Below are 25755 nucleotides of genomic sequence, written 5' to 3'. Positions count from 1 at the left end.
CATCCCAAACCTCCAGTGGACGAGGGGATCATCGCCGGCCTGGAAGCTGCACGGTAACATGCACAGGACACGTCAACATCTGGAACACATCAGGTAAAGGAACAGTTCAGTTCTGGGAGAAGTAAATGTTTCTTTTTTTTTTTTTTTTTTTAAAAGAATAACTTATAAAAGAGGAATAAAGGTTAAATGCATGTTGGGTAAAATTCCCATTTGTTGGGGAATCATCCTGACGTCAGATCAGTCTGTGAGTGAGAGAACAAACGGGACCGTGAACGCCTCACTCACCTCCCTCAGTGAGAGACCAGAGGACAGAGAGAGTCAGTAAACACACCACGATCATCCTGCTTTATATCCCCACTGATCCACATCTCGTGTGTGTGTGTGTGTGTGTGTGTGTGTGTGTGTGTGTGTGTGTGTGTGTGTGTGTTCCAGCTGTTCTCTGTGAAGCACCGTCGATTCTGATTGGTCGCTTCGCTTCCAGCATTCTAGAACGTTCCTGCTCTGAAAGTTCTGAAACGTCACAAGTTCTGATTCGGACACTTTTGATTTTAAAAACGTCACTCCATCAGAAAACATCACATTTAGTGTCAGATGACTGTGTGTAAGTCATGACGATAATATTTTTATATAGTTAAATAAACTGAGGTCATATTCATGCTACATAATCCAAACCAGTAACGTGCTACTTTGTGGAAGCCTCTGTAACTCAGAGCACTTCCTGTGTGCAGCATCAAACGGTGCCTTCAGCTCTGCCTCCCACTTTTTCCACGAGCTGAGCAGCAGGGCTGAGCCATACTGCAGGATTTGGTATCGATCTGATACCCAGTGAATTCAGGGGCCAGTGTTGGCGACTCATCTACCTTCATGTAGGGGAGAACAGTGCTTCATGATTTATCCAGTGAATCCATCTTCAATATGCAGCATTATTATTATATTCAGCCATATTCCTGTTTCAGGTTTGAGGCTTATATCTTTATACAGGTATGTAGTTTTCAGTTCCAGTAAAAGAATCCACTTAGATTTATTTCAACTGGCTGGATATATTATATGACTGTGTGGGTAGTCTTTATTCAGTCAGTCTGCTAAAAATAACATGAACTAATAATGGAGATGACTAAATCTTACTTTCACTTTCAGCTGGTTCTGGTTGGGATGCTCCTCCTCCTCCTCCCTCATTTGTTCTCTTTTGACTATGTGTGTTTATGTAAATGTGGGTCACGGAATAACTGCGCCAGAGTCAGACGTTCATCAACAGTGTGAGGAGTGGAAGTTCTTCAGGGGACTTTGATGATCTGCCTTGGTGGAGATTTTTAACTTTACTGTTAATCAGGTGTTTCTGGATGTTTCTGGACATGAGAAGAAATCTGCGGAGGTTTGTTTTTTCTTCGACTTCTTCAAAAAGCGGAGGACATTCAGCAGGATGTGTGTGTTTACTGACTGTTTCCGTCCTCTGGTCTCTCACTGAGGGAGGTGAGTGAGGCGTTCACGGCCTGTTTTTTTGTAAACATGTAAACATTCAGCGACATTTACTGCAGAAAAACATGTCAAGTTTCCAGAGTGACAAAGAAAAACAACCACATGATCGGTGTCTCTTTTTCACTGCTGAGGAAGTGATAATAACCAACCTTCAGCTAACAAACAGCATTTAGGTGCCTGAGATTCAGCACAACATTAAGAGCTTCATGTGGGATTTTAAAGGACTAAAACTAAAACCATGTTTTTATCTTTGTCCAGAAGTAAAATGTTTGATGCATGTAAACCTTCTGGCTGAACAAAGCCTGCAGACCTCATGATCCTCATCCAGACAGGAAGTGTAGTGAAAACTAAACCACCATAAAAAAAGGAGTTTTTCCTGCAGCTGCTGCCTCATTTAATAACTGACAGTAGCAGGTCTGGACCTGCTCTTTAGGGAGAGTGTCTTCAGATAATGCTGGTATGAATTGGCTACAGTCAGTCAGTCAGTCAGTCAGTCAGTCAGTTTCACTGCAGGACTTTTAGGCAGAAAAAACCATCAACGAGATCATGTGGGTTCAAACAGCAGGACAAAGTTGTTTAGTTTAGTTTTCTGACCTGGTTTGATGAGAAACTCAAGTATTTAGTTTGTCTTCAGCTCCAGACTTCAAACAGGGAGGAGATCCACTGGAATTAATTGTTTGCTGCCGTTTTGTTCAGTTTGAATTCTACTGAACAGAGAGCAGGACATGAAAAGCACCAACACAATGAAATACAATGCAATGGTGATCTTAAAGGATGCTCTGTGCCGTGGTACTTTAGTTGTGGATTATTGATACTTCACAACCTACTGAAAGGTTTGTGCTGAACTGATGCCTCAGTGTTTTCTTTCATGGTTTACAGCAGCTGACACACACAAGCAGAGTAACCAGGAAGAGCTGTCTCTGAGGGTCCAGAGTAAAGAGTCTCAGGTGGAACTGATTAGAGCCAAAGAAACCATGAACAGTGGCAGGAAGTGAAGAGGTGAATAACAAAATAAAACAGGAAGTGTAGACATGTTTTCTCTCCTCATCCTTCAGTATAATGAAACACTTTTGTTATGCTGCTGAAACTGTCCTTCAGAACTTGGTTGAACTTTTGGCCCATTTTAGAGTCTGAACCTCAGTGTCTCTTTTCCTGACTCTCAGATGCTGAGGTGTCCTGTGTCTTCATGGAGAGCTGCATGTTACCGTGCAGCTTCCAGGGCGGCAATCATCCCGTCGTCCACTGGATATATGGGATGATGGATCGTACTGTCCACTCCTACTACCGCAGCAAAGACCAGCTGGCAGATCAGGACCAGCACTTCAGGGGCAGGACGTTGATGTTCAGGGATCAGATCTCCAGAGGAAACGCCTCGCTCCTGCTGAAGAGGGTGGAGGTTCAGGACCAGGGCAGATACAAGTGCTACACCAGCACCATCACCAGAATTGGATACAACAAATCAATCATCAACCTGAAAGTGGACGGTATGAGAGACACACAGTGAAACACATAAAAACAAGCAAAGAGAAAGAAAACATTGAACTGTGTGTTTCCTGAACTCAGTCCTCTGTTTATTTGGCACATCTGGTAAAACTAACTCACTTTAATGGTTCTGTTGGTTATGATGTCAGAGAGGAGTCGTCTCTATTCTACATGTTTTCTATACTAATAATACTGTCCCACAATTCACTGCACTGAGGAAATGCAGGAGTTCACTCAAGTTCTCTGATCTTTCATCTTTTGATATGCAGATGTAGAGTAATTCTCTTTTCTCCCTTTTGTTGCAGCTCCAGTCAGTAAAGTCGACATCCAGCAGGCTGGAAACTGGATCACCTGCAGATCAGAGGGGATCTACCCTGAGCCTGAGCTCACCTGGTCCACCAGTCCTCCGTCCACAGTGACCCTGAACACACCAACCAGCCTCCAGCGGACGGAGCAGCAGCTCTACAGCATCAGCAGCTCTCTGATGCTCTCAGATAAAGTCACTGATCTGGTCTACAGCTGCACCGTCAGCACTCGCAGCAGCTGGAAGAGAAACACGTTTAACACAACTAAACAAGGTCAGTGTTTGTGAGAAGTGAGGAACTTTATTAAACTAAAGTCATTAGGAATGAATGATAGAAATGTTAAGACAGTTTCTCATTGTTTAGATTGTAAAATGGTATTACTGTGCTTTAGTCTGTAATTAATTCTAACATTTGATGCTTCAGTTGTAGAAAGTTCACTTAACACTCTTTTCTGTTTCAGAGCCTCCAGTTGATGAGGAAACACCTGGAAGTAAAGGAGCTGTAATCGGAGTGATTGTAGCTGGTTTGTTTGGTTTGTTTGTGGTAATTGTAGCTGTGGCAGCATTTCGTGCCAGCATTGGTCACAAAGGCAAGTTTTCTGCGTTGGAAATCCTTTTAAACTAATCTACCAGAAATTAACGTCTGTCTCAGTATAGAGACGACAGAGAAACTTCTCCAAGGGTTGTTCCTGCTCTGTTCTCATGTCCTCAGACTGAACGGTGCAATATAAAGATTTACTCATCACCCTTAGCTCGACCCACTTCCCCTGCTGGTGTCTCTGGTCTGAAGAATGAATGGACCTGATTAGAATCAGGATTGTTTACATTTGTTTTCTGTGTAGATGCATCAGGCTTCACTTTACTTGTGGATGTATGTGTGGAGGAAACCTCATCTCTTACTTGAGTTTGTTTTTTTCCACATGTAAAGCTGCTTCTGGTATTTTTCCATTCACACTAGTGGATGTGATATTTTCCCAAAATAGTAATATTGACCAAATCTGCTAATTCTTTGGGGAGATTATCTTTGCATGAGATAATGTGTTCATTATGGTCCAATGTTTTCTATTTTGTAGCTTTTGTACGATCATGAAAAAAGTTCTGCACAAACACTTTATTGCTTTTTTCTGTCACCTGTTAACATTTGTTCAATTTATATATCTGGTCAGATTATCTGTACATTTCAATGAGTGTATTTATTTTACTATTGTTCTCTAAAAGAGCATATTAAATCTTTCAGTGGTTCAAAGATTGTTTTCTTATCCCACCACTTGTGGTTAGAAAGTGTTTTCCTCTTTAATGCAGTAGTTCTGTTGTTCCACACGGTGGAGCCAAGTGGACTGAAAGTTTGATCTTCCAGCAGCAGAAGACTTGTTGGAGAAACTCTCATCACTTTTTAAATTATGTTTTGGGGGATATGAAACCAAATTGATTCAGTTTGTGACAAAATGACTGTGTGTAAGTCACGATGATAATATTTTTATATAGTTAAATAAACTGAGGTCATATTCATGCTACATAATCCAAACCAGTAACGTGCTACTTTGTGGAAGCCTCTGTAACTCAGAGCACTTCCTGTGTGCAGCATCAAACGGTGCCTTCAGCTCTGAACTAAACTAACTAAAGTTTGGTTTCTTTCCAACACCCAGTGAATTCAGGGGCCAGTGTTGGCGACTCATCTACCTTCATGTAGGGGAGAACAGTGCTTCATGATTTATCCAGTGAATCCATCTTCAATATGCAGCATTATTATTATTATATTCAGCCATATTCCTGTTTCAGGTTTGAGGCTTATATCTTTATACAGGTATGTAGTTTTCAGTTCCAGTAAAAGAATCCACTTAGATTTATTTCAACTGGCTGGATATATTATATGACTGTGTGGGTAGTCTTTATTCAGTCAGTCTGCTAAAAAATAACATGAACTAATAATGGAGATGACTAAATCTTACTTTCACTTTCAGCTGGTTCTGGTTGGGATGCTCCTCCTCCTCCCTCATTTGTTCTCTTTTGACTATATGTGTTTATGTAAATGTGGGTCACGGAATAACTGCGCCAGAGTCAGACGTTCATCAACAGTGTGAGGAGTGGAAGTTCTCCAGGGGACTTTGATGATCTGCCTTGGTGGAGATTTTTAACTTTACTGTTAATCAGGTGTTTCTGGATGTTTCTGGACATGAGAAGAAATCTGCGGAGGTTTGTGTTTTCTTCGACTTCCTCAAAAAGCGGAGGACATTCAACAGGATGTGTGTGTTTACTGACTGTTTCCGTCCTCTGGTCTCTCACTGAGGGAGGTGAGTGAGGCGTTCACGGCCTGTTTTTTTGTAAACATGTAAACATTCAGCGACATTTACTGCAGAAAAACATGTCAAGTTTCCAGAGTGACAAAGAAAAACAACCACATGATCGGTGTCTCTTTTTCACTGCTGAGGAAGTGATAATAACCAACCTTCAGCTAACAAACAGCATTTAGGTGCCTGAGATTCAGCACAACATTAAGAGCTTCATGTGGGATTTTAAAGGACTAAAACTAAAACCATGTTTTTATCTTTGTCCAGAAGTAAAATGTTTGATGCATGTAAACCTTCTGGCTGAACAAAGCCTGCAGACCTCATGATCCTCATCCTGACAGGAAGTGTTGTGAAAACTAAACCACCATAAAAAAAGGAGTTTTTCCTGCAGCTGCTGCCTCATTTAATAACTGACAGTAGCAGGTCTGGACCTGCTCTTTAGGGAGAGTGTCTTCAGATAATGCTGGTATGAATTGGCTACAGTCAGTCGGTCAGTCAGTCAGTCAGTCAGTCAGTCAGTCAGTTTCACTGCAGGACTTTTAGGCAGAAAAAACCATCAACGAGATCATGTGGGTTCAAACAGCAGGACAAAGTTGTTTAGTTTAGTTTTCTGAACTAGTTTGATGAGAAACTCAAGTATTTAGTTTGTCTTCAGCTCCAGACTTCAAACAGGGAGGAGATCCACTGGAATTAATTGTTTGCTGCCGTTTTGTTCAGTTTGAATTCTACTGAACAGAGAGCAGGACATGAAAAGCACCAACACAATGAAATACAATGCAATGGTGATCTTAAAGGATGCTCTGTGCCGTGGTACTTTAGTTGTGGATTATTGATACTTCACAACCTACTGAAAGGTTTGTGCTGAACTGATGCCTCAGTGTTTTCTTTCATGGTTTACAGCAGCTGACACACACAAGCAGAGTAACCAGGAAGAGCTGTCTCTGAGGGTCCAGAGTAAAGAGTCTCAGGTGGAACTGATTAGAGGCAAAGAAACCGTGAACAGTGGGAGGAAGTGAAGAGACGAATAACAAAATAAAACAGGAAGTGTAGACATGTTTTCTCTCCTCATCCTTCAGTATAATGAAACACTTTTGTTATGCTGCTGAAACTGTCCTTCAGAACTTGGTTGAACTTTTGGCCCATTTTAGAGGCTGAACCTCAGTGTCTCTTTTCCTGACTCTCAGATGCTGAGGTGTCCTGTGTCTTCATGGAGAGCTGCATGTTACCGTGCAGCTTCCAGGCCGGCGATGATCCCGTCGTCCACTGGAGGTTTGGGAGGAAGGAAGACACTTTTGTCCACTCCTACTACGGCAGCCAAGACCAGCTGGGAGGTCAGGACCAGCTCTTCAGGGGCAGGACGTTGATGTTCAGGGATCAGATCTCCAGAGGAAACGCCTCGCTCCAGCTGATGAGGGTGGAGGTTCTGGACCAGGGCAGATACAAGTGCTACACCAGCACCTTGAGAGGAAACAAGGATTCATATATCAACCTAAAAATGGACGGTACGAGAGACACACAGTGAATCACACAAGATCCTGAGCTTGAAACAACATTTTGTAATGAGATTGGTGAATAAAAACTCAGAATGAGGATCCTCAGCTGCAAACATGCTGTGTGGGATCACTCCTCGCTCAGGACCAGGAAAACAACAACGGACAATTTTCTTGCAAAGCATCAGAACTATAATTCTTGTGATTTTATCTTTTAGCATATTTTTATTTTTGTATTTATATATTACTTTTATAATGTTTCTTCTTCTGTTTGTCACAAAGCTTTTCATTGCCTTGAACTTGCTTCGTCTCTATATGTTTTCTTTTGTTGCAGCTCCAGTCGGTAAAATCGACATCCAGCAGGCAGGAAACTGGATCACCTGCAGCTCAGAGGGGATCTACCCCAAGCCTGAGCTCACCTGGTCCACCAGTCCTCCATCCAACAAGACCCTGAACACCACAACCAGCCTCCAGCGGACGGAGCAGCAGCTCTACAGCATCAGCAGCTCTCTGATGCTCTCAGATAAAGTCACTGATCTGGTCTACAGCTGCACCGTCAGCACTCGCAGCAGCTGGAAGAGAAACACGTTTAACACAACTAAACAAGGTCAGTGTTTGTGAGAAGTGAGGAACTTTATTAAACTAAAGTCATTAGGAATGAATGATAGAAATGTTAAGACAGTTTCTCATTGTTTAGATTGTAAAATGACATTACTGTGCTTTAGTCTGTAATTAATTCTAACATTTGATGCTTCACTTGTAGAAAGTTCACTTAACACTCTTTTCTGTTTCAGAGCCTCCAGTTGATGAGGAAACACCTGGAAGTAAAGGAGCTGTAATCGGAGGGGTTGTAGCTGGTTTGTTTGGTTTGTTTGTGGTAATTGTAGCTGTGGCAGCATTTCGTGCCAGCATTGGTCACAAAGGCAAGTTTTCTGCGTTGGAAATCTTTTTAAACTAATCTACCAGAAATTAACGTCTGTCTCAGTATAGAGACGACAGAGAAACTTCTCCAAGGGTTGTTCCTGCTCTGTTCTCATGTCCTCAGACTGAACGGTGCAATATAAAGATTTACTCATCACCCTTAGCTCGACCCACTTCCCCTGCTGGTGTCTCTGGTTTGAAGAATGAATGGACCTGATTAGAATCAGGATTGTTTACATTTGTTTTCTGTGTAGATGCATCAGGCTTCACTTTACTTGTGGATGTATGTGTGGAGGAAACCTCATCTCTTACTTGAGTTTGTTTTTTTCCACATGTAAAGCTGCTTCTGGTATTTTTCCATTCACACTAGTGGATGTGATGTTTTCCCAAAATAGTAATATTGACCAAATCTGCTAATTCTTTGCATGAGATAATTTGTTCATTATGGTCCAATGTTTTCTATTTTGTAGCCTTTGTACGATCATGAAAAAAGTTCTGCACAAACACTTTATTGCTTTTTCTGTCACCTGTTAACATTTGTCCAATTTATATATCTGGTCAGATTATCTGTACATTTCAATGAGTGTATTTATTTTACTATTGTTCTCTAAAAGAGCATATTAAATCTTTCAGTGGTTCAAAGATTGTTTTCTTATCCCACCACTTGTGGTTAGAAAGTGTTTTCCTCTTTAATGCAGTAGTTCTGTTGTTCCACACGGTGGAGCCAAGTGGACTGAAAGTTTGATCTTCCAGCAGCAGAAGACTTGTTGGAGAAACTCTCATCACTTTTTAAATTATGTTTTGGGGGATATGAAACCAAATTGATTCAGTTTGTGACAAAAAGGCTTTTTTTTCCAATTAATTCTGAACGTTCCTACCATTGATTCAACAGCTGGTGTTTTTAACCCTCCCTTGTTACTATCTTTGACTAGTTAGTTTGTTTCTCCATATAAAATTGTATAATATAGAGAGTTTTGAGGGGCAACACACCAAGAGTGGCATGGATGAACCAATGTGGATGTGCCCTCAGCTTTAGCCAATATGTTGTGACCAGAAATGGATCCAAAATGGATGGATCTCTTGTGAGCTGCTCCTCTGACTGTTCAGTGGATCCACTGTAGTTCACTACACAATAACTCACACATATTATTACACTCCAACTAGACTGAATAGAATGAGCCTGGTGGAAAGTGACTCGTGTTGGAACTGTAAGACTGTGTGGGTAGTCTTTATTCAGTCAGTCTGCTAAAAATAACATGAACTAATAATGGAGAGGACTAAATCTTACTTTCACTTTCAGCTGGTTCTGGTTGGGATGCTCCTCTGTTTAGTTCTTTTGACTGTGTTGTTATTTGTCTATATAAATGTGGTGTTTCCACTGTAGCCTGTTTCCTGCTAACATTGCAGTATTTTAGTCTGCAGCTGTAAAATAACTAACAGCAGCGCTGCAGAGTCACGGAATAACTGAGCTACTGCGCATGTGCACAAGCCTCGTGTGAGTCAGATTCATCAATACTTTATGCAACACGTGTTCACACTGACTCCTTTCTCTGTCGTGGATTCTTCTTCAGGGGACTTTGTTGATCTGTTCAGAATTAAAATGTTCTTCTTCAACCATCTCTGATCCTCCGGGAGCCTTGGTGTTTCTGGACATGAGAAGAAATCTGCGGAGGTTTGTTTTTTTCCTCGACTTCTTCCAAAAAGAGCTCCAGAGACCTCAACAAGACGGATTCACTGCGAGAGACACAGGAAACATGAGATGTGGATCAGTGGGAATATAAAGGAGGATGATCCTGGTGTGTTTACTGACTCTCTCCATCCTCTGGTCTCTCACTGAGGGAGGTGAGTGAGGCGTTCACGGCCCCTTTGTTCTCCTAATTTCAGACCCCCAAAAATGGGGATTTTACCCAAAGCACATTTAGCCCTCATTCCAATTTTACATGTATATATTTTTAAAAGCAACTTAAACATTCAGCGACATTTACTACAGAAACACGTGTCAAGTTTCCAGTGTGACAAAGACAAAAAACCACATGATCGGTGTCTGTGACTAAAACTAAAACCATGTTTTTATCTTTGTCCAGAAGTAAAATGTTTGTAGAATCTGATGCATGTAAACCTTCTGGCTGAACAAAGCCTGCAGACCTCATGATCCTCATCCTGACAGGAAGTGTTGTGAAAACTAAACCGTCATAAAAAAAAAAGGGGGGTTTTCCTGCAGCTGCTGCCTCATTTAATAACTGACAGTAGCAGGTGTTGACCTGGTGGTTATGCAAAGTGTCTTGAGATAATGCTGGTATGAATTGCCGTTATACAAATAAAGATTGACTGATCCTGCCTTGTTGCCCCTCCCCTCCACTTGGTGGGGTCCCAGTGCACACAGTCAGTCAGTCAGTCAGTCAGTCAGTCAGTTTCACTGCAGGACTTTTAGGCAGAAAAAACCATCAACGAGATCATGTGGGTTCAAACAGCAGGACAAAGTTGTTTAGTTTAGTTTTCTGAACTGGTTTGATGAGAAATTCAAGTATTTAGTTTGTCTTCAGCTCCAGACTTCAAACAGGGAGGAGATCCACTGGAATTAATTGTTTGCTGCCGTTTTGTTCAGTTTGAATTCTACTGAACAGAGAGCAGGACATGAAAAGCACCAACACAATGAAATACAATGCAATGGTGATCTTAAAGGATGCTCTGTGCCGTGGTACTTTAGTTGTGGATTATTGATACTTCACAACCTACTGAAAGGTTTGTGCTGAACTGATGCCTCAGTGTTTTCTTTCATGGTTTACAGCAGCTGACACACACAAGCAGAGTAACCAGGAAGAGCTGTCTCTGAGGGTCCAGAGTAAAGAGTCTCTGGTGGAACTGATTAGAGGCAAAGAAACCGTGAACAGTGGCAGGAAGTGAAGAGACGAATAACAAAATAAAACAGGAAGTGTAGACATGTTTTCTCTCCTCATCCTTCAGTATAATGAAACACTTTTGTTATGCTGCTGAAACTGTCCTTCAGAACTTGGTTGAACTTTTGGCCCATTTTAGAGGCTGAACCTCAGTGTCTCTTTTCCTGACTCTCAGATGCTGAGGTGTCCTGTGTCTTCATGCAGAGCTGCATGTTACCGTGCAGCTTCCAGGCCGGCAATCATCCCGTCGTCCACTGGATATATGGGACGCAGGGAAAGACTTTTGTCCACTCCTACTACGGCAGCCAAGACCAGCTGGGAGGTCAGGACCAGCACTTCAGGGGCAGGACGTTGATGTTCAGGGATCAGATCTCCAGAGGAAACGCCTTGCTCCTGCTGAAGAGGGTGGAGGTTCAGGACCAGGGCAGATACAGGTGCCACACCAGCACCATCAGAGGAAACAAGGATTCATTCATCGACCTAAAAGTGGACGGTATGAGAGACACACAGTGAAACAGTGGGGGTGAGCGACACTGTATCGATCCGATACCCAGTAAACTAAGGGGCCAGTGTTGGCGACACTGGTACTTTTTACTTAGAAAAGCAGCTCATCTACCTTCATGTAGGGGAGAGCAGTGCTTCATAATTTATCCAGTGAATCCATCTTCAATATGCAAATTTGAATGAAATTGTAAAATTGGAATTTTCATTATCATTGAATGATTTTGTGATTTTTCCTTTAATTAGTTGATCATGATTATTATCATAATAAAACACAGGACAAAGATTTTAGGCATACAGGTATATAGCTTTCAATTCCAGTAAAATAATCCACTTAGATTTATTTCAACTGTCTGAATAGTCTATATTTAATCAGTCTGCTAAAATTACACTTACATTACTTTCACTTTTTAATTTTTCTTTTGACTGTGTTGTTGTGTGTTTATACAAATGTGGTGTTTCCACTGTAGCCTCTTTGTTGCAGCCTGCAGTATTTTAGTCTGCACTGAGGAAATACAGGAGTTCACTCACAGCTTGAGCAGCAGAAGGAACTCAAGTTCTCTGATGTTATGATATGCAAATGAGACATTTTCTATGAAAATATGCACTAATTTGCAAACATTTCCAAAAGAAATCTGAACAACAGCTAAAGCTGGTTCAACATTCATTTGTTTCATTTTGTTGACATATTACAGCAAAATGTTTTTACAGAGGATCTTCTCCATAAATCAGAAAATACTGTCAGTTGTAGATATTATTAGTTAGTTATATTTTTAGTTATACTTTCCCCATATTTCTGTCTGTGAACTCGTGAGTTCTTTTGTTGCAGCTCCAGTCAGTAAAGTCGACATCCAGCAGGCAGGAAACTGGATCACCTGCAGATCAGAGGGGATCTACCCTGAGCCTGAGCTCACCTGGTCCACCAGCCCTCCGTCCAACAAGACCCTGAACACCACAACCAGCCTCCAGCGGACGGAGCAGCAGCTCTACAACATCAGCAGCTCTCTGATGCTCTCAGATAAAGTCACTGATCTGGTCTACAGCTGCACCGTCAGCACTCACAGCAGCTGGAAGAGAAACACGTTTAACACAACTAAACAAGGTCAGTGTTTGTGAGAAGTGAGGAACTTTATTAAACTAAAGTCATTAGGAATGAATGATAGAAATGTTAAGATAGTTTCTCATTGTTTAGATTGTAAAATGGTATTACTGTGCTTTAGTCTGTAATTATTTATTTATTAGGGAACCTCTGATTTCTTATAACAATACTTTGATATGGATTCATGACGTGTATATAAGTCACCTAACATTTGATGCTTCACTTGTAGAAAGTTCACTTAACACTCTTTTCTGTTTCAGAGCCTCAAGTTGATGAGGAAACGCCTGGAAGTAAAGGAGCTGTAATCGGAGGGGTTGTAGCTGGTTTGTTTGTGGTAATCGTAGCTGTAGCAGTATTTTGTGTTCGTAAAAGGAAAAACGGTGGCCGTCAAGAACAACAAAGAGACGCACAGGTCAATCAACAAGAGCTGGAAACCTTAAGTGAGTAGATCCGCTGTACTGAACACATCAGCACTGCTGCACTGGAACAGACTCCTTTCATCCTTATGGTCTAGTTACAGTTCTCTACAGTCATGTTACAGACACACAGAGAGCACTGTTACATAGTCAGAGACTGCAGGCAGGACAGGGGAGAAAAATGAGTGACAAAACGTAGTACGATTAGGACACATTTTAATATTATTGATAGTTCAAGGACAGAGTGCAGAAATTAAAATTTCATATCAAGCAGGCTCCACAAACAACCTGCACAGACATGTGCCTACTGTTCACCCATCAATTCAGTTAGAGGAGGAAAGACAAGTGAGGGAAGCTGCTGTTAATGAAGGTGCCAGTGTGTCTACTGCTCCTACGATGTCTACAGCATCATCCAGGACAACACCACAGCCACCAAGACCTGCAGCCCAGAGCTCCACGACCCCAGTAAAACTAAATAATTTAAAATTAATAAGGCAATATAAACAAATATTCTATATAATGTTTACATTAGTAATTCATTTTACACATAATTTGGTAATAAATTTAATGAAGCAACAAAAAAATCTGAGGAGCCACTTGGGAGCCGAAAGAACCAGCTCTCTAAAAAGAGCTGAGATTCCCATCACTAGTAGGTGACTTAGAGAGATCACATTTCTCCTGTACTGGCTTCTCTTCACTGGCTCTTCAGAGTTTAAAATCCTTCTCCTCACCTACAAAGCTCTTAATGTTCAGGCTCCATCATATCTTAAAGAGCTCATAGTACCGTACTACCCCACTAGAGCACTGTGCTCCCAGACTGCAGGCCTACTGGTGGTTCCTAAAGTCCTCTAAAGTAGTGATGGAGCCAGAGCTTTCAGCTATCAGGCTCCTCTCCTGTGGAACCTCCTTCCAGTCTGGGTTCGGGGGGCAGACACCCTCTCTACATTTAAGAGTAGACTAAAAACCTTCCTTTCTGACAAGGCATATATTTAAGGGCTGGATCAGGCCTTAGACCAGCCCCTAGTTATGCTGCTATAGGCTCAGACTGCCGGGGGACTCCTATGGTGCACTGAGCTCCTCTATTCTCTATCCTCCTCTTCCTCTCCATCATTATGTCTCATGTCTGCTTAATTAGGGGGCCGCTTGCAAGCAAGGCCCACTATTGTGCCAGCTATGCAAAGCAGTGGGCCTTGCGAAGGCGTATCACAGCCCAAATCTCCATGAAAAGAGCTGTGTCTCCTCAGAGTGGCTCCGTCGCCGTAGCGACCTCGCAGCTGCAGCTGATTAGCCCCACAGAGACACTGAGCATGCTCAGTTGGTGGGAATCAGGTGATAGATGAAATTTGACCAGCAGAGATTTGAACTGAACAAATTGAACTGTCACACACACACACACACACACACACACTCACTCTCTCACACACACACACACACACACACACACACACACACACACTCGCACACTCACATACACACTCTCTCTCTCTCTCTCTCTCTCTCACACACACTCACACTCACACACTCACACACTCTCACACACACACACACACACACACACACACACTCACTCACACACTCATTCACACTCACTCTCTCACACACTCACTCACTCACTCTCTCACACACTCACTCACTCACTCACACACTCACTCACACTCACATACACACTCTCTCTCTCTCTCTCTCTCACACACACTCACTCACTCACTCACACGTCTTGAGCGATCTGTGGTGGCGCTCAAAGTGAGGTCTGTTTAGCAATATGGACGTTGCACGCACCACGGCGGCCCCCGCCTAAAATTTCTGCGGCAAATTTTCTAGTATCTGTTACTAACTTGCTATCTTTCCAGAGCCTTTCTGTGCCTTTCTCATCTCAGGCTCCTGTGGATCCTGGTCCTGGTCCTGCTGATGTGGTTCTCTAGTTCCTGTGGATCCTGGTCCTGGTCCTGCTGATGTGGTTCTCTGGCTTCATGAATCACTGCTGCGGATTGTCGGCCACTCGTCATGTTTTTCAACACTACCATATTGCTAATGCTAATGTCACACTCCTATTGTTAGTGGTATAGTCATTGTTAGTATGTTGGTTGCTGTTTGTGTTTCTCTCTCTCTCTCTCTCTGTGTCTCTCTCTCTCTCTCTCTCTCTCTCCACCCAACACGGACCCCTACAGAAGCCGCCCACACTGAGCCTGGTTCTGTTCGAGGTTTCTTCCCGTTAAAGGGGAGTTTTTCCTTGCCACTGTTGCTCAATATAACATCTGATGCTGCTCATGTGGGGATTCTTGAATCCTTCATTTTGAATTCCTGAATCGTTGGGTCTCTCTCTAATTAAAGAGTTTGGTCTAGACCTGCTCTTTATTGAAAGCGTCTTGAGAGAACGCTGTTGTGAATTGGCGCTATATAAATAAAGACTGATTGACTGATTGTTTATGTTTCATGTTTTTATTGTGTTTCTCCCCATGATGATTGGTGACACAAAGACAAGTTTCCTTCCTTGGCACAGCTATTCTATCTATTCTATATAATTCTTTGGGGAGATTTTGAGACAATTTGTTGTTCATTATATGGTGTGATGTTTTCTATTTTATTACCTATCCAGTCAAACTAATCCTGCCAAGAAGATGAAACTACTGAACAAGAATAGAAAAGATGTTTAATGGTTTCACATTCTGCACAACAGAAACCGTATGGTTCGATCTCGAATCCAAACCTTTTCCTAATACCTATTTATCATTTTGAGGGGCAACATACAAAGAGTGGCATGGATGAACCAATTACGATATGCCTTCAGCTTTAGACAATATGTTGTGATCAAAAATGGATGGATCTCTTGTAAGCTGCTCCTCTGACTGTTTGTTGCTGTGAAGTGTCTCCAGACTCCCACCTGCACAGAATTGTAACGAATGTTGACCAAGAGTGACGTCCAGGTCCCACTGAACTCCGACACAGGTTTATTAGAGAGGCCAGACGTAAATTAGTTCAGTACTATAACTAATTTCTATGTAGAATGATTAAAACCGGCATGATGACCTCTGTGCCACAATGATCCCGAGGTGTTGGAGGGAATCTCACACCCCCACACTGAATATGTGGAAGATTCAAACGTAAAGTAACTGTGTACAGTGATGAACGTCCTGACCTCCCAGCTGGTCTTGTTGCTGTGGTAGGAGTGGACTTTAGTCCTTCTCTTCATCCCAAACCTCCAGTGGACGAGGGGATCATCGCCGGCCTGGAAGCTGCACGGTAACATGCACAGGATACGTCAACATCTGGAACACATCAGGTAAAGGAACAGTTCAGTTCTGGGAGAAGTAAATGTTTCTTTTTTAAAAAAAAAAAAAAAAAGAATAACTTGTAAAAGAGGAATAAGGGTTAAATGCATGTTGGGTAAAATTCCCATTTTTTGGGGGAATCATCCTGACGTCAGATCAGTCTGTGAGTGGGAGAACAACTGGGGCCGTGAACGCCTCACTCACCTCCCTCAGTGAGACACCAGAGGACGGAGAGAGTCAGTAAACACACCACGATCATCCTGCTTTATATCCCCACTGATCCACATCTCATGTTTCGTGTGTGTGTGTGTGTGTGTGTGTGTGTGTGTGTGTGTGTGTGTGTGTTCCCGCTCTGTGAAGCACCGTCGATTCTGATTGGTCGCTTCGCTTCCAGCATTCTAGAACGTTCCTGCTCTGAAAGTTCTGAAACGTCACAAGTTCTGATTCGGACACTTTTGATGATTTTAAAAAACAAATCAAAACAAAAAACGCCGCTTCATCAGAAAACATCACATTTGGTGTCAAATTAATTTCTGTGTGTAAGTCAGTGGTTCTCAAACTGTGGGGGAGGCGCGTGAAAACCGCGGGATGGAGCGCGCGGAAACAAAATGTTTGACGTCGGAAAACTCGGACTGATTTTCTGGTGACACACCAAACAAAAAACGAGAGGGAGAGAGATTCTGAAATAAAAAGAGGAGACGCTTCAGATCCGAAGAAGACAAAGCGGGACGGCGGTGACGTAGACAGCTGCAGGGTTTGGCTGCACAGGTTGAACTGAGTGCAGTGATCCAGTGATCCAGTGAGCTGAGCCCTCACTGCCTGTGTCTGGCTGCTGTTAGCAAACTCCCCTTCATCTGTCAGTGTTCTGGAAAGATGTGCAGAGGACATCAGGTCATTGTTCACAGGTTGGTGCTAAAAATCTCTTTGTACTTTTTTCTTTGCACAAACTGAACTGATTGTTGTTGTAAAAAGGTGATTGCACATTTTATTTTATTTTATTTTAAGCTATTTCTGGAAAATAACAGTCTGATGGAATGATTTCACACTTTTTCAGCAGCTGAGGAAAAACCTGCTGCCGGACGTCTCGTAGAGGACGAACACGAGCTCCTTTGTGTTTGGTTGTAAAGTGCAGAAATAAAGATCCCTGCAGGTTAAACCACATCCTGCCCAGGTCTCTGGCTGCATCATACAAAGAGCATCCGATCAGGGCCGGACTGAGACTGGTGGGGTCCTGAGCAGGATTTGGTTTGATGCTTAATTAGTCATCAATGTTTAATGTAACTAAGTTTAAGGTAAAAAAAAAAAGCAAACTGTGTGATCTGTATCTGTGAATGGGTGAATGTAGCGTTGCAGCGCTTTGAGTGATGGAAAAGACCAGAAAGGAGCAACACAAGGCCGGTCCACTTCAAACCACTGACTTTTTTTATTATTTTTGCACAAAATAGACGCTGCTGTTCCTTCATGTCTCCTTCTAAGCACCACTTTAACTCATAAGAACCCACGATGACTCAGGTGTCACAGAGCTTTTGAAATATCCTGGAAATGTCCCTTCACAGCTTTCTATTGAATTTACCTGCAGAAGTCCCTCAGTGACGGCTGCTGAACTTCCTGGTGCAGTCATGTGACCCAGTGACCTTTTCCAAGATGGTGGCCTGTCTGATGAACACCTGAGACACAACTAGCTGATTTTAAACGGCTGGATTTTGTTGTTAAAAGGTGAGTTTCAAACATTTGAACAGTTCTAATGTCCTAGATTACAGTGAACCGTCCTGAGCATGTTTTATGAAAAAGTTGATGCTGTGACATGTTTAACATCTCAGATCTTGGACAGGATCTCAAAGACGACATCAGAAATGTGCTCCTTGTGCTCAGTTTAGTCAGTTTTAAATCCCCCATGATTAAAGTAGAAAATGGTTCTTATGGGTTATAAAATCTTGATGAATAAGCACCAGCTGGTAGCAAAGCTCCACACACATGCAGCCTGTGGCCGACAGCTTCAGCACCTGCTTCACTAACAGAGACCATGAAGATAAAAGGAAGAAACAGATCTGTGGAGCTGAAATACTTTGTGGAAATGAGGTGTGGTCATTGTTCCTGAAGCTTCATTTATCAGACTCTTTCCATCACTCTGCTCCAGTCTGATGTTCTCAGTCTGTTCTTCATGTCTTCATATTGCACCGTTCAGTCTGAGGACATGAGGACAAAGCAGGAACAACATGTTGGAAATACAACTAAACAAAAAGCTGAAGGTGTTTCCTCTTCAAGTTTGCAGTGCAGTTCATAAGTGCATCAGATATCCTCTCATCCTTCAGTCTCTGGCTCCTCCTCTCTCTCCTTCTTCCCCATTTTCTTCTCTTTGTCCCAGTGGGATCGTCTCTTCTCTGCAAACAACATTTTATAAAAATCAGGGCTGAAACACATCAAACAGCTGTGTCGACTAATTTAGTTCATCTTTCCAGCTGAGACAGAAGTTAATTTATAGTAGATTTGAACAGAAGAGGATTTCCAAGGCAGGAAACTTGTCTTAGTGTCACCAATCATGGAGAGAAACACAATAAAAATATAATATAACCTAAATAATAACAGCATCACACATCAGAAATCACCAGAAGCAGCCATACATGTGCCAAAGTTGTTGATTAATGCCAACCTGACTGTAGAGAACTGTAACTAGACCATAAGGATGAAAGGAGTCTGTTCCAGTGCAGCAGTGCTGATGTGTTCAGTACAGAGGATCTACTCACTTAAGGTTTCCAGCTCTTGTTGATTGACCTGTGCGTCTCTTTGTTGTTCTTGACGGCCACCGTTTTTCCTTTTACAAACACAAAATACTGCTACAGCTAGGATTACCACAAACAAACTGACTGCAACCACTGAGATGATTACAGTTCCTTTACTTCCAGGTGTTTCCTCATCAACTGGAGGCTCTGAAACAGAAAAGAGTGTTAAGTGAACTTTCTACAAGTGAAGCATCAAATGTTAGGTGACTTATATACACGTCATGAATCCATATCAAAGTATTGTTATAAGAAATCAGAGGTTCCCTAATAAATAAATAATTACAGACTAAAGCACAGTAATACCATTTTACAATCTAAACAATGAGAAACTATCTTAACATTTCTATCATTCATTCCTAATGACTTTAGTTTAATAAAGTTCCTCACTTCTCACAAACACTGACCTTGTTTAGTTGTGTTAAACGTGTTTCTCTTCCGGCTGCTGCGAGTGCTGACGGTGCAGCTGTAGACCAGATCAGTGACTTTATCTGAGAGCATCAGAGAGCTGCTGATGTTGTAGAGCTGCTGCTCCGTCTGGTTGGTGGTTAGTGTGTTCAGGGTCACTGTGGACGGAGGGATGGTGGACCAGGTGAGCTTAGGCTCAGGGTAGATCCCCTCTGATCTGCAGGTGATCCAGTTTCCTTCCTGCTGGATGTCGACTTTACTGACCGGAGCTGCAACAAAAGAACTCACGAGTTCACAGACAGAAATATGGGGAAAGTATAACTAAAAATATAACTAACTAATAATATCTACAACTGACAGTATTTTCTGATTTATGGAGAAGATCCTCTGTAAAAACATTTTGCTGTAATATGTCAACAAAATGAAACAAATGAATGTTGAACCAGCTTTAGCTGTTGTTCAGATTTCTTTTGGAAATGTTTGCAAATTAGTGCATATTTTCATAGAAAATGTCTCATTTGCATATCATAACATCAGAGAACTTGAGTTCCTTCTGCTGCTCAAGCTGTGAGTGAACTCCTGTATTTCCTCAGTGCAGACTAAAATACTGCAGGCTGCAACAAAGAGGCTACAGTGGAAACACCACATTTGTATAAACACACAACAACACAGTCAAAAGAAAAATTAAAAAGTGAAAGTAATGTAAGTGTAATTTTAGCAGACTGATTAAATATAGACTATTCAGACAGTTGAAATAAATCTAAGTGGATTATTTTACTGGAATTGAAAGCTATATACCTGTATGCCTAAAATCTTTGTCCTGTGTTTTATTATGATAATAATCACGATCAACTAATTAAAGGAAAAATCACAAAATCATTCAATGATAATGAAAATTCCAATTTTACAATTTCATTCAAATTTGCATATTGAAGATGGATTCACTGGATAAATTATGAAGCACTGCTCTCCCCTACATGAAGGTAGATGAGCTGCTTTTCTAAGTAAAAAGTACCAGTGTCGCCAACACTGGCCCCTTAGTTTACTGGGTATCGGATCGATACAGTGTCGCTCACCCCCACTGTTTCACTGTGTGTCTCTCATACCGTCCACTGTTAGGTCGATGAATGATTCCTTGTTTCCTCTGATGGTGCTGGTGTAGCACCTGTATCTGCCCTGGTCCTGAACCTCCACCCTCATCAGCTGGAGCGAGGCGTTTCCTCTGGAGATCTGATCCCTGAACATCAACGTCCTGTTCGTGAAGTGCTGGTCCTGACCTCCCAGCTGGTCTTTGCTGTGGTAGTAGGAGTGGACATAAGTGTCTCCCTTCCTCCCAAACCTCCAGTGGACGACGGGATCATCGCCGGCCTGGAAGCTGCACAGTAACATGCAGCTCTCCATGAAGACACAGGACACCTCAGCATCTGAGAGTCAGGAAAAGAGACACTGAGGTTCAGGGAGAAGTAAATGTCACTGAATGTTTAAGTTCCTTTTCCTGACGTCAGATCAGTCTGTGAGTGGGAGGACAAACGGGGCCGTGAACGCCTCACTCGCCTCCCTTAGTGAGAGACCAGAGGACGGAGAGAGTCAGTAAACACACCAGGTAAAGGAACAGTTCAGTTCAGGACAAAAGGCAGTGAGCTGACTTTAAAGGTTCAACCACATTTATTTCCATTCAACAGACAGACAGCCTGTTAATGAGAGACTCACCCTACAAACCAGAGAGAGCACATTTCAATCCAGCGTCACACTCTGACTGTTTGTGGTAACAAGGAAATGATGCCATCAGAGTCTGTTCAGAGAGTAGTGCACTTGTTTCCCAGAATGATTCTTGATTTGACTTTCAAAACTTATTAGAGCCACTTTTGGTCTTTGGCTGAAAGACTAAACAAGTCATACAAACATGGTGAGCTTGTTGTGTTTCAGTTAAATAAAACTCTGAGTGACTGAAACAAACTGAAGCTGAAGATCTCCATTTTAAACAAGACCCCAAATACAAAGTTTACTGTGTAAAATACATGTGACTGAATGATGAGCTGCTATGAATCTAGATTTGTTTGTTTCCTGATATTATCGCTTCCTCTGGTTAAAGTAACCATGATGACAGTACGCCAAGTTCAGACAGGTGTGAAGTTTTTAGTGAAAAAGATCTGACGGGCTGTGAACGCCTCACTCACCTCCTCCTGCACAATTAGGCAGAAAAGTCAGGACCACGGCAAAGACGACACACTTGACCCTCCAGGTGTTCATGCTGAATGTCCTCTGACACTGATTCATGGAGACGAAGAGACTAAACACACAGCAGGTGATGACGAACACACCTGACCGACTGGTCCCACAAGTTTCTGAATGTAATGATGACCATGTTGACATGACGATAGAAAATGGAGATGAACCGGAGAGGAGATGTTTGAAATACTTTCACTCTGAGTTGTCAGTCAACATGTTTCTACACCCTTTAATCCCGACTACATTTAATAACTTCTTTCAGTGGTTTATAGCAGCTTCCAAACTAAAAGGGTCTCTAAAGGGAAGCAGAGTTGATCATTTGTTACGTATGATCACTCTCTGCTACTGTAAAGGACCTCGCAGCTCGACGCTGCACTGTGGTATCGATTATAAGACTGATTTGAAATCGACTGTTAAATTTCTTTACAACAAAATTCTGGCTGCTGGGTATCAATGCTGACCGTCGGCCTACTTCTAGCATTTTGTCTGTAGCTCGTATATTAAAGATTTATAAGTTATATAGCAATTGAAACGTAACCGCCTTCCTTAACTTTAGCTGGCAAAGTGATCAGTGAATTCATTGAGGACGTATGAAGAGGGGATATACAGAAGAGCTTCATGTTTTTTTTACTAATTGCATGAAATCTTAATCATGGGGTCTCAAAACAGTGAACCGTCTGCTATCAAAAATAAATGTGAGGATGATCTAGAGGAGCTGAAGGCTTACTGCAACGAGGAGGGACTGTTAAGAAAAGATCACAAAATAACACTTATCTTACATAATAACAAGTTTTTAATCAGTTTAACATTGATTTTTCATTCACCTGAACACAAAGGAAAAGAAAAACTATGTTAGAGGTCGCTTAGAGGCTCTTGGTTGGAGGAATCTGTGGCTGAAAGTGCTCCTGAGTCTCCTCAGCTCGGCGTGGAGGGGATGAGAGGGATTGTCCACGATGGCCTTCAGCTTTCCTCTCATCCTCTTCTCCGTCACTGCCTCCTGCTGTCCAGCTCCATCCCCACCACAGAGCTGGCCTGGTGTTCACGTCGAAGGACCTGAGCCTCCTCACGATCCACGCAGCCGGGCTGAAGGCTGCACCTCCGTCACCAGTTTAAGTGATTCAGCCCTCTCACCGACAGCATGGTGCAGTCTGGTATAATGGTGATGGCTGTGAGATTAGCTGGAGTCCTGAAGCAGATAAAAAACACTGCAGGTTAAACCACATCCTGTCCAGGTCTCCGGCTGCATCATGAGACTTGTCCTGAGCAGGATTTGGTTTGATGCTTAATTAGTCATCAATATTTAATGTAACTAAGTTTAAGGTAAAAGAAAACACTGATGTTCAGTCTGAGGACATGAGAACAAAGCAGGAGCAACATACTGCACTTCAGAAGTGAAGCATGTTAGAAACAAACAAACTGGTGCAGTTTCTGCTTCTTACCCATCGTCTTCTCTTTGTCCCAGTGGGATCGTCTCTTCTCTGCAAACAACATTTTATAAAAATCAGGGCTGAAACACATCAAACAGCTGTGTCGACTAATTTAGTTCATCTTTCCAGCTGAGACAGAAGTTAATTTATAGTAGATTTGAACTGAAGAGGATTTCCAAGGCAGGAAACTTGTCTTAGTGTCACCAATCATGGAGAGAAACACAATAAAAATATAATATAACCTAAATAATAACAGCATCACACATCAGAAATCACCAGAAGCAGCCATACATGTGCCAAAGTTGTTGCTTAATGCCAACCTGACTGTAGAGAACTGTAACTAGACCATAAGGATTAAAGGAGTCTGTTCCAGTGCAGCAGTGCTGATGTGTTCAGTACAGAGGATCTACTCACTCAGGGGGTTCACTTCTAGTTGATTGTGCGTCTCTTTGTTGTTCTTGACGGCCACCATTTATCCTTCTATAAATAATGAATGCTGCTACAGCTACGATTACCACAAACAAACTGACTACAACCACTAAGTTTACAGCTTCTTTACTTCCAGGTGTTTCCTCATCAACTAGAGGCTCTGAAACAGAAAAGAGTGTTAAGTGAACTTTCTACAAGTGAAGCATCAAATGTTAGGTGACTTATATACACGTCATGAATCCATATCAAAGTATTGTTATAAGAAATCAGAGGTTCCCTAATAAATAAATAATTACAGACTAAAGCACAGTAATACCATTTTACAATCTAAACAATGAGAAACTATCTTAACATTTCTATCATTCATTCCTAATGACTTTAGTTTAATAAAGTTCCTCACTTCTCACTAACACTGACCTTGTTTAGTTGTGTTAAACGTGTTTCTCTTCCAGCTGCTGCGAGTGCTGACGGTGCAGCTGTAGACCAGATCAGTGACTTTATCTGAGAGCATCAGAGAGCTGCTGATGTTGTAGAGCTGCTGCTCCGTCTGGTTGGTGGTTGGTGTGTTCAGGGTCTTGTTGGACGGAGGGCTGGTGGACCAGGTGAGCTCAGGCTCAGGGTAGATCCCCTCTGAGCTGCAGGTGATCCAGTTTCCTTCCTGCTGGATGTCGACTTTACTGACCGGAGCTGCAACAAAAGAACTCACGAGTTCACAGACAGAAATATGGGGAAAGTATAACTACAAATATAACTAACTAATAATATCTACAACTGACAGTATTTTCTGATTTATGGAGAAGATCCTCTGTAAAAACATTTTGCTGTAATATGTCAACAAAATGAAACAAATGAATGTTGAACCAGCTTTAGCTGTTGTTCAGATTTCTTTTGGAAATGTTTGCAAATGAGTGCATATTTTCATAGAAAATGTCTCATTTGCATATCATAACATCAGAGAACTTGAGTTCCTTCTGCTGCTCAAGCTGTGAGTGAACTCCTGTATTTCCTCAGTGCAGACTAAAATACTGCAGGCTGCAACAAAGAGGCTACAGTGGAAACACCACATTTGTATAAACACACAACAACACAGTCAAAAGAAAAATTAAAAAGTGAAAGTAATGTAAGTGTAATTTTAGCAGACTGATTAAATATAGACTATTCAGACAGTTGAAATAAGTGGATTATTTTACTGGAATTGAAAGCTATATACCTGTATGCCTAAAATCTTTGTCCTGTGTTTTATTATGATAATAATCATGATCAACTAATTAAAGGAAAAATCACAAAATCATTCAATGATAATGAAAATTCCAATTTTACAATTTCATTCAAATTTGCATATTGAAGATGGATTCACTGGATAAATTATGAAGCACTGCTCTCCCCTACATGAAGGTAGATGAGCTGCTTTTCTAAGTAAAAAGTACCAGTGTCGCCAACACTGGCCCCTTAGTTTACTGGGTATCGGATCGATACAGTGTCGCTCACCCCCACTGTTTCACTGTGTGTCTCTCATACCGTCCACTGTTAGGTCGATGAATGATTCCTTGTTTCCTCTGATGGTGCTGGTGTAGCACCTGTATCTGCCCTGGTCCTGAACCTCCACCCTCATCAGCTGGAGCGAGGCGTTTCCTCTGGAGATCTGATCCCTGAACATCAACGTCCTGCCCCTGAAGAGCTGCTCCTGACCTCCCAGCTGGTCTTTGCTGCCGTAGTAGGAGTGGACATAAGTGTCTCCCTTCCTCCCATATATCCAGTGGACGAGGGGATCACCACCGGCCTGGAAGCTGCACGGTAACATGCAGCTCTCCATGAAGACACAGGACACCTCAGCATCTGAGAGTCAGGAAAAGAGACACTGAGGTTCAGGGAGAAGTAAATGTCACTGAATGTTTAAGTTCCTTTTCCTGACATCAGATCAGTCTGTGAGTGGGAGGACAAACGGGGCCGTGAACGCCTCACTCACCTCCCTTAGTGAGAGACCAGAGGACGGAGAGAGTCAGTAAACACACCAGGTAAAGGAACAGTTCAGTTCAGGACAAAAGGCAGTGAGCTGACTTTAAAGGTTCAACCACATTTATTTCCATTCAACAGACAGACAGCCTGTTAATGAGAGACTCACCCTACAAACCAGAGAGAGCACATTTCAATCCAGCGTCACACTCTGACTGTTTGTGGTAACAAGGAAATGATGCCATCAGAGTCTGTTCAGAGAGTAGTGCACTTGTTTCCCAGAATGATTCTTGATTTGACTTTCAAAACTTATTAGAGCCACTTTTGGTCTTTGGCTGAAAGACTAAACAAGTCATACAAACATGGTGAGCTTGTTGTGTTTCAGTTAA

At 42.1% G+C, this 25755-nt stretch overlaps 2 protein-coding genes across 2 annotated transcripts in view; one reads left to right on the top strand and one right to left on the bottom strand.

Annotated features, from left to right (window-relative positions):
* LOC139220756 (CD276 antigen-like) overlaps positions 1-8603 on the top strand; it is a 94016-nt gene extending 85413 nt beyond the window's left edge. Inside the window, exons 5-9 of the mRNA XM_070852588.1 lie at positions 2640-2960; positions 3264-3536; positions 6735-7052; positions 7375-7647; positions 7835-8603. Of these exons, the coding sequence (XP_070708689.1) occupies positions 2640-2960; positions 3264-3536; positions 6735-7052; positions 7375-7647; positions 7835-7998 (1349 nt within the window). The 3' untranslated portion in view covers positions 7999-8603. The remainder of the gene's footprint in view (positions 1-2639; positions 2961-3263; positions 3537-6734; positions 7053-7374; positions 7648-7834) is intronic.
* LOC139220757 (CD276 antigen-like) overlaps positions 1-25423 on the bottom strand; it is a 119656-nt gene extending 94233 nt beyond the window's left edge. Inside the window, exons 1-5 of the mRNA XM_070852589.1 lie at positions 25380-25423; positions 21506-21596; positions 20435-20752; positions 19328-19597; positions 18888-19070 (exon numbers count right to left, since the gene is read on the bottom strand). Of these exons, the coding sequence (XP_070708690.1) occupies positions 18888-19070; positions 19328-19597; positions 20435-20752; positions 21506-21578 (844 nt within the window). The 5' untranslated portion in view covers positions 21579-21596; positions 25380-25423. The remainder of the gene's footprint in view (positions 1-18887; positions 19071-19327; positions 19598-20434; positions 20753-21505; positions 21597-25379) is intronic.
* Positions 25424-25755: the final 332 nt, after the last annotated feature.

The sequence above is a fragment of the Pempheris klunzingeri genome, chromosome 21 (genome assembly GCF_042242105.1).
Source record: "Pempheris klunzingeri isolate RE-2024b chromosome 21, fPemKlu1.hap1, whole genome shotgun sequence".
NCBI lineage: Eukaryota > Metazoa > Chordata > Actinopteri > Acropomatiformes > Pempheridae > Pempheris > Pempheris klunzingeri.
The sequence above is the reverse complement of the archived record's forward strand: the minus strand, read 5'-3'. Positions and strand labels throughout refer to the sequence as shown.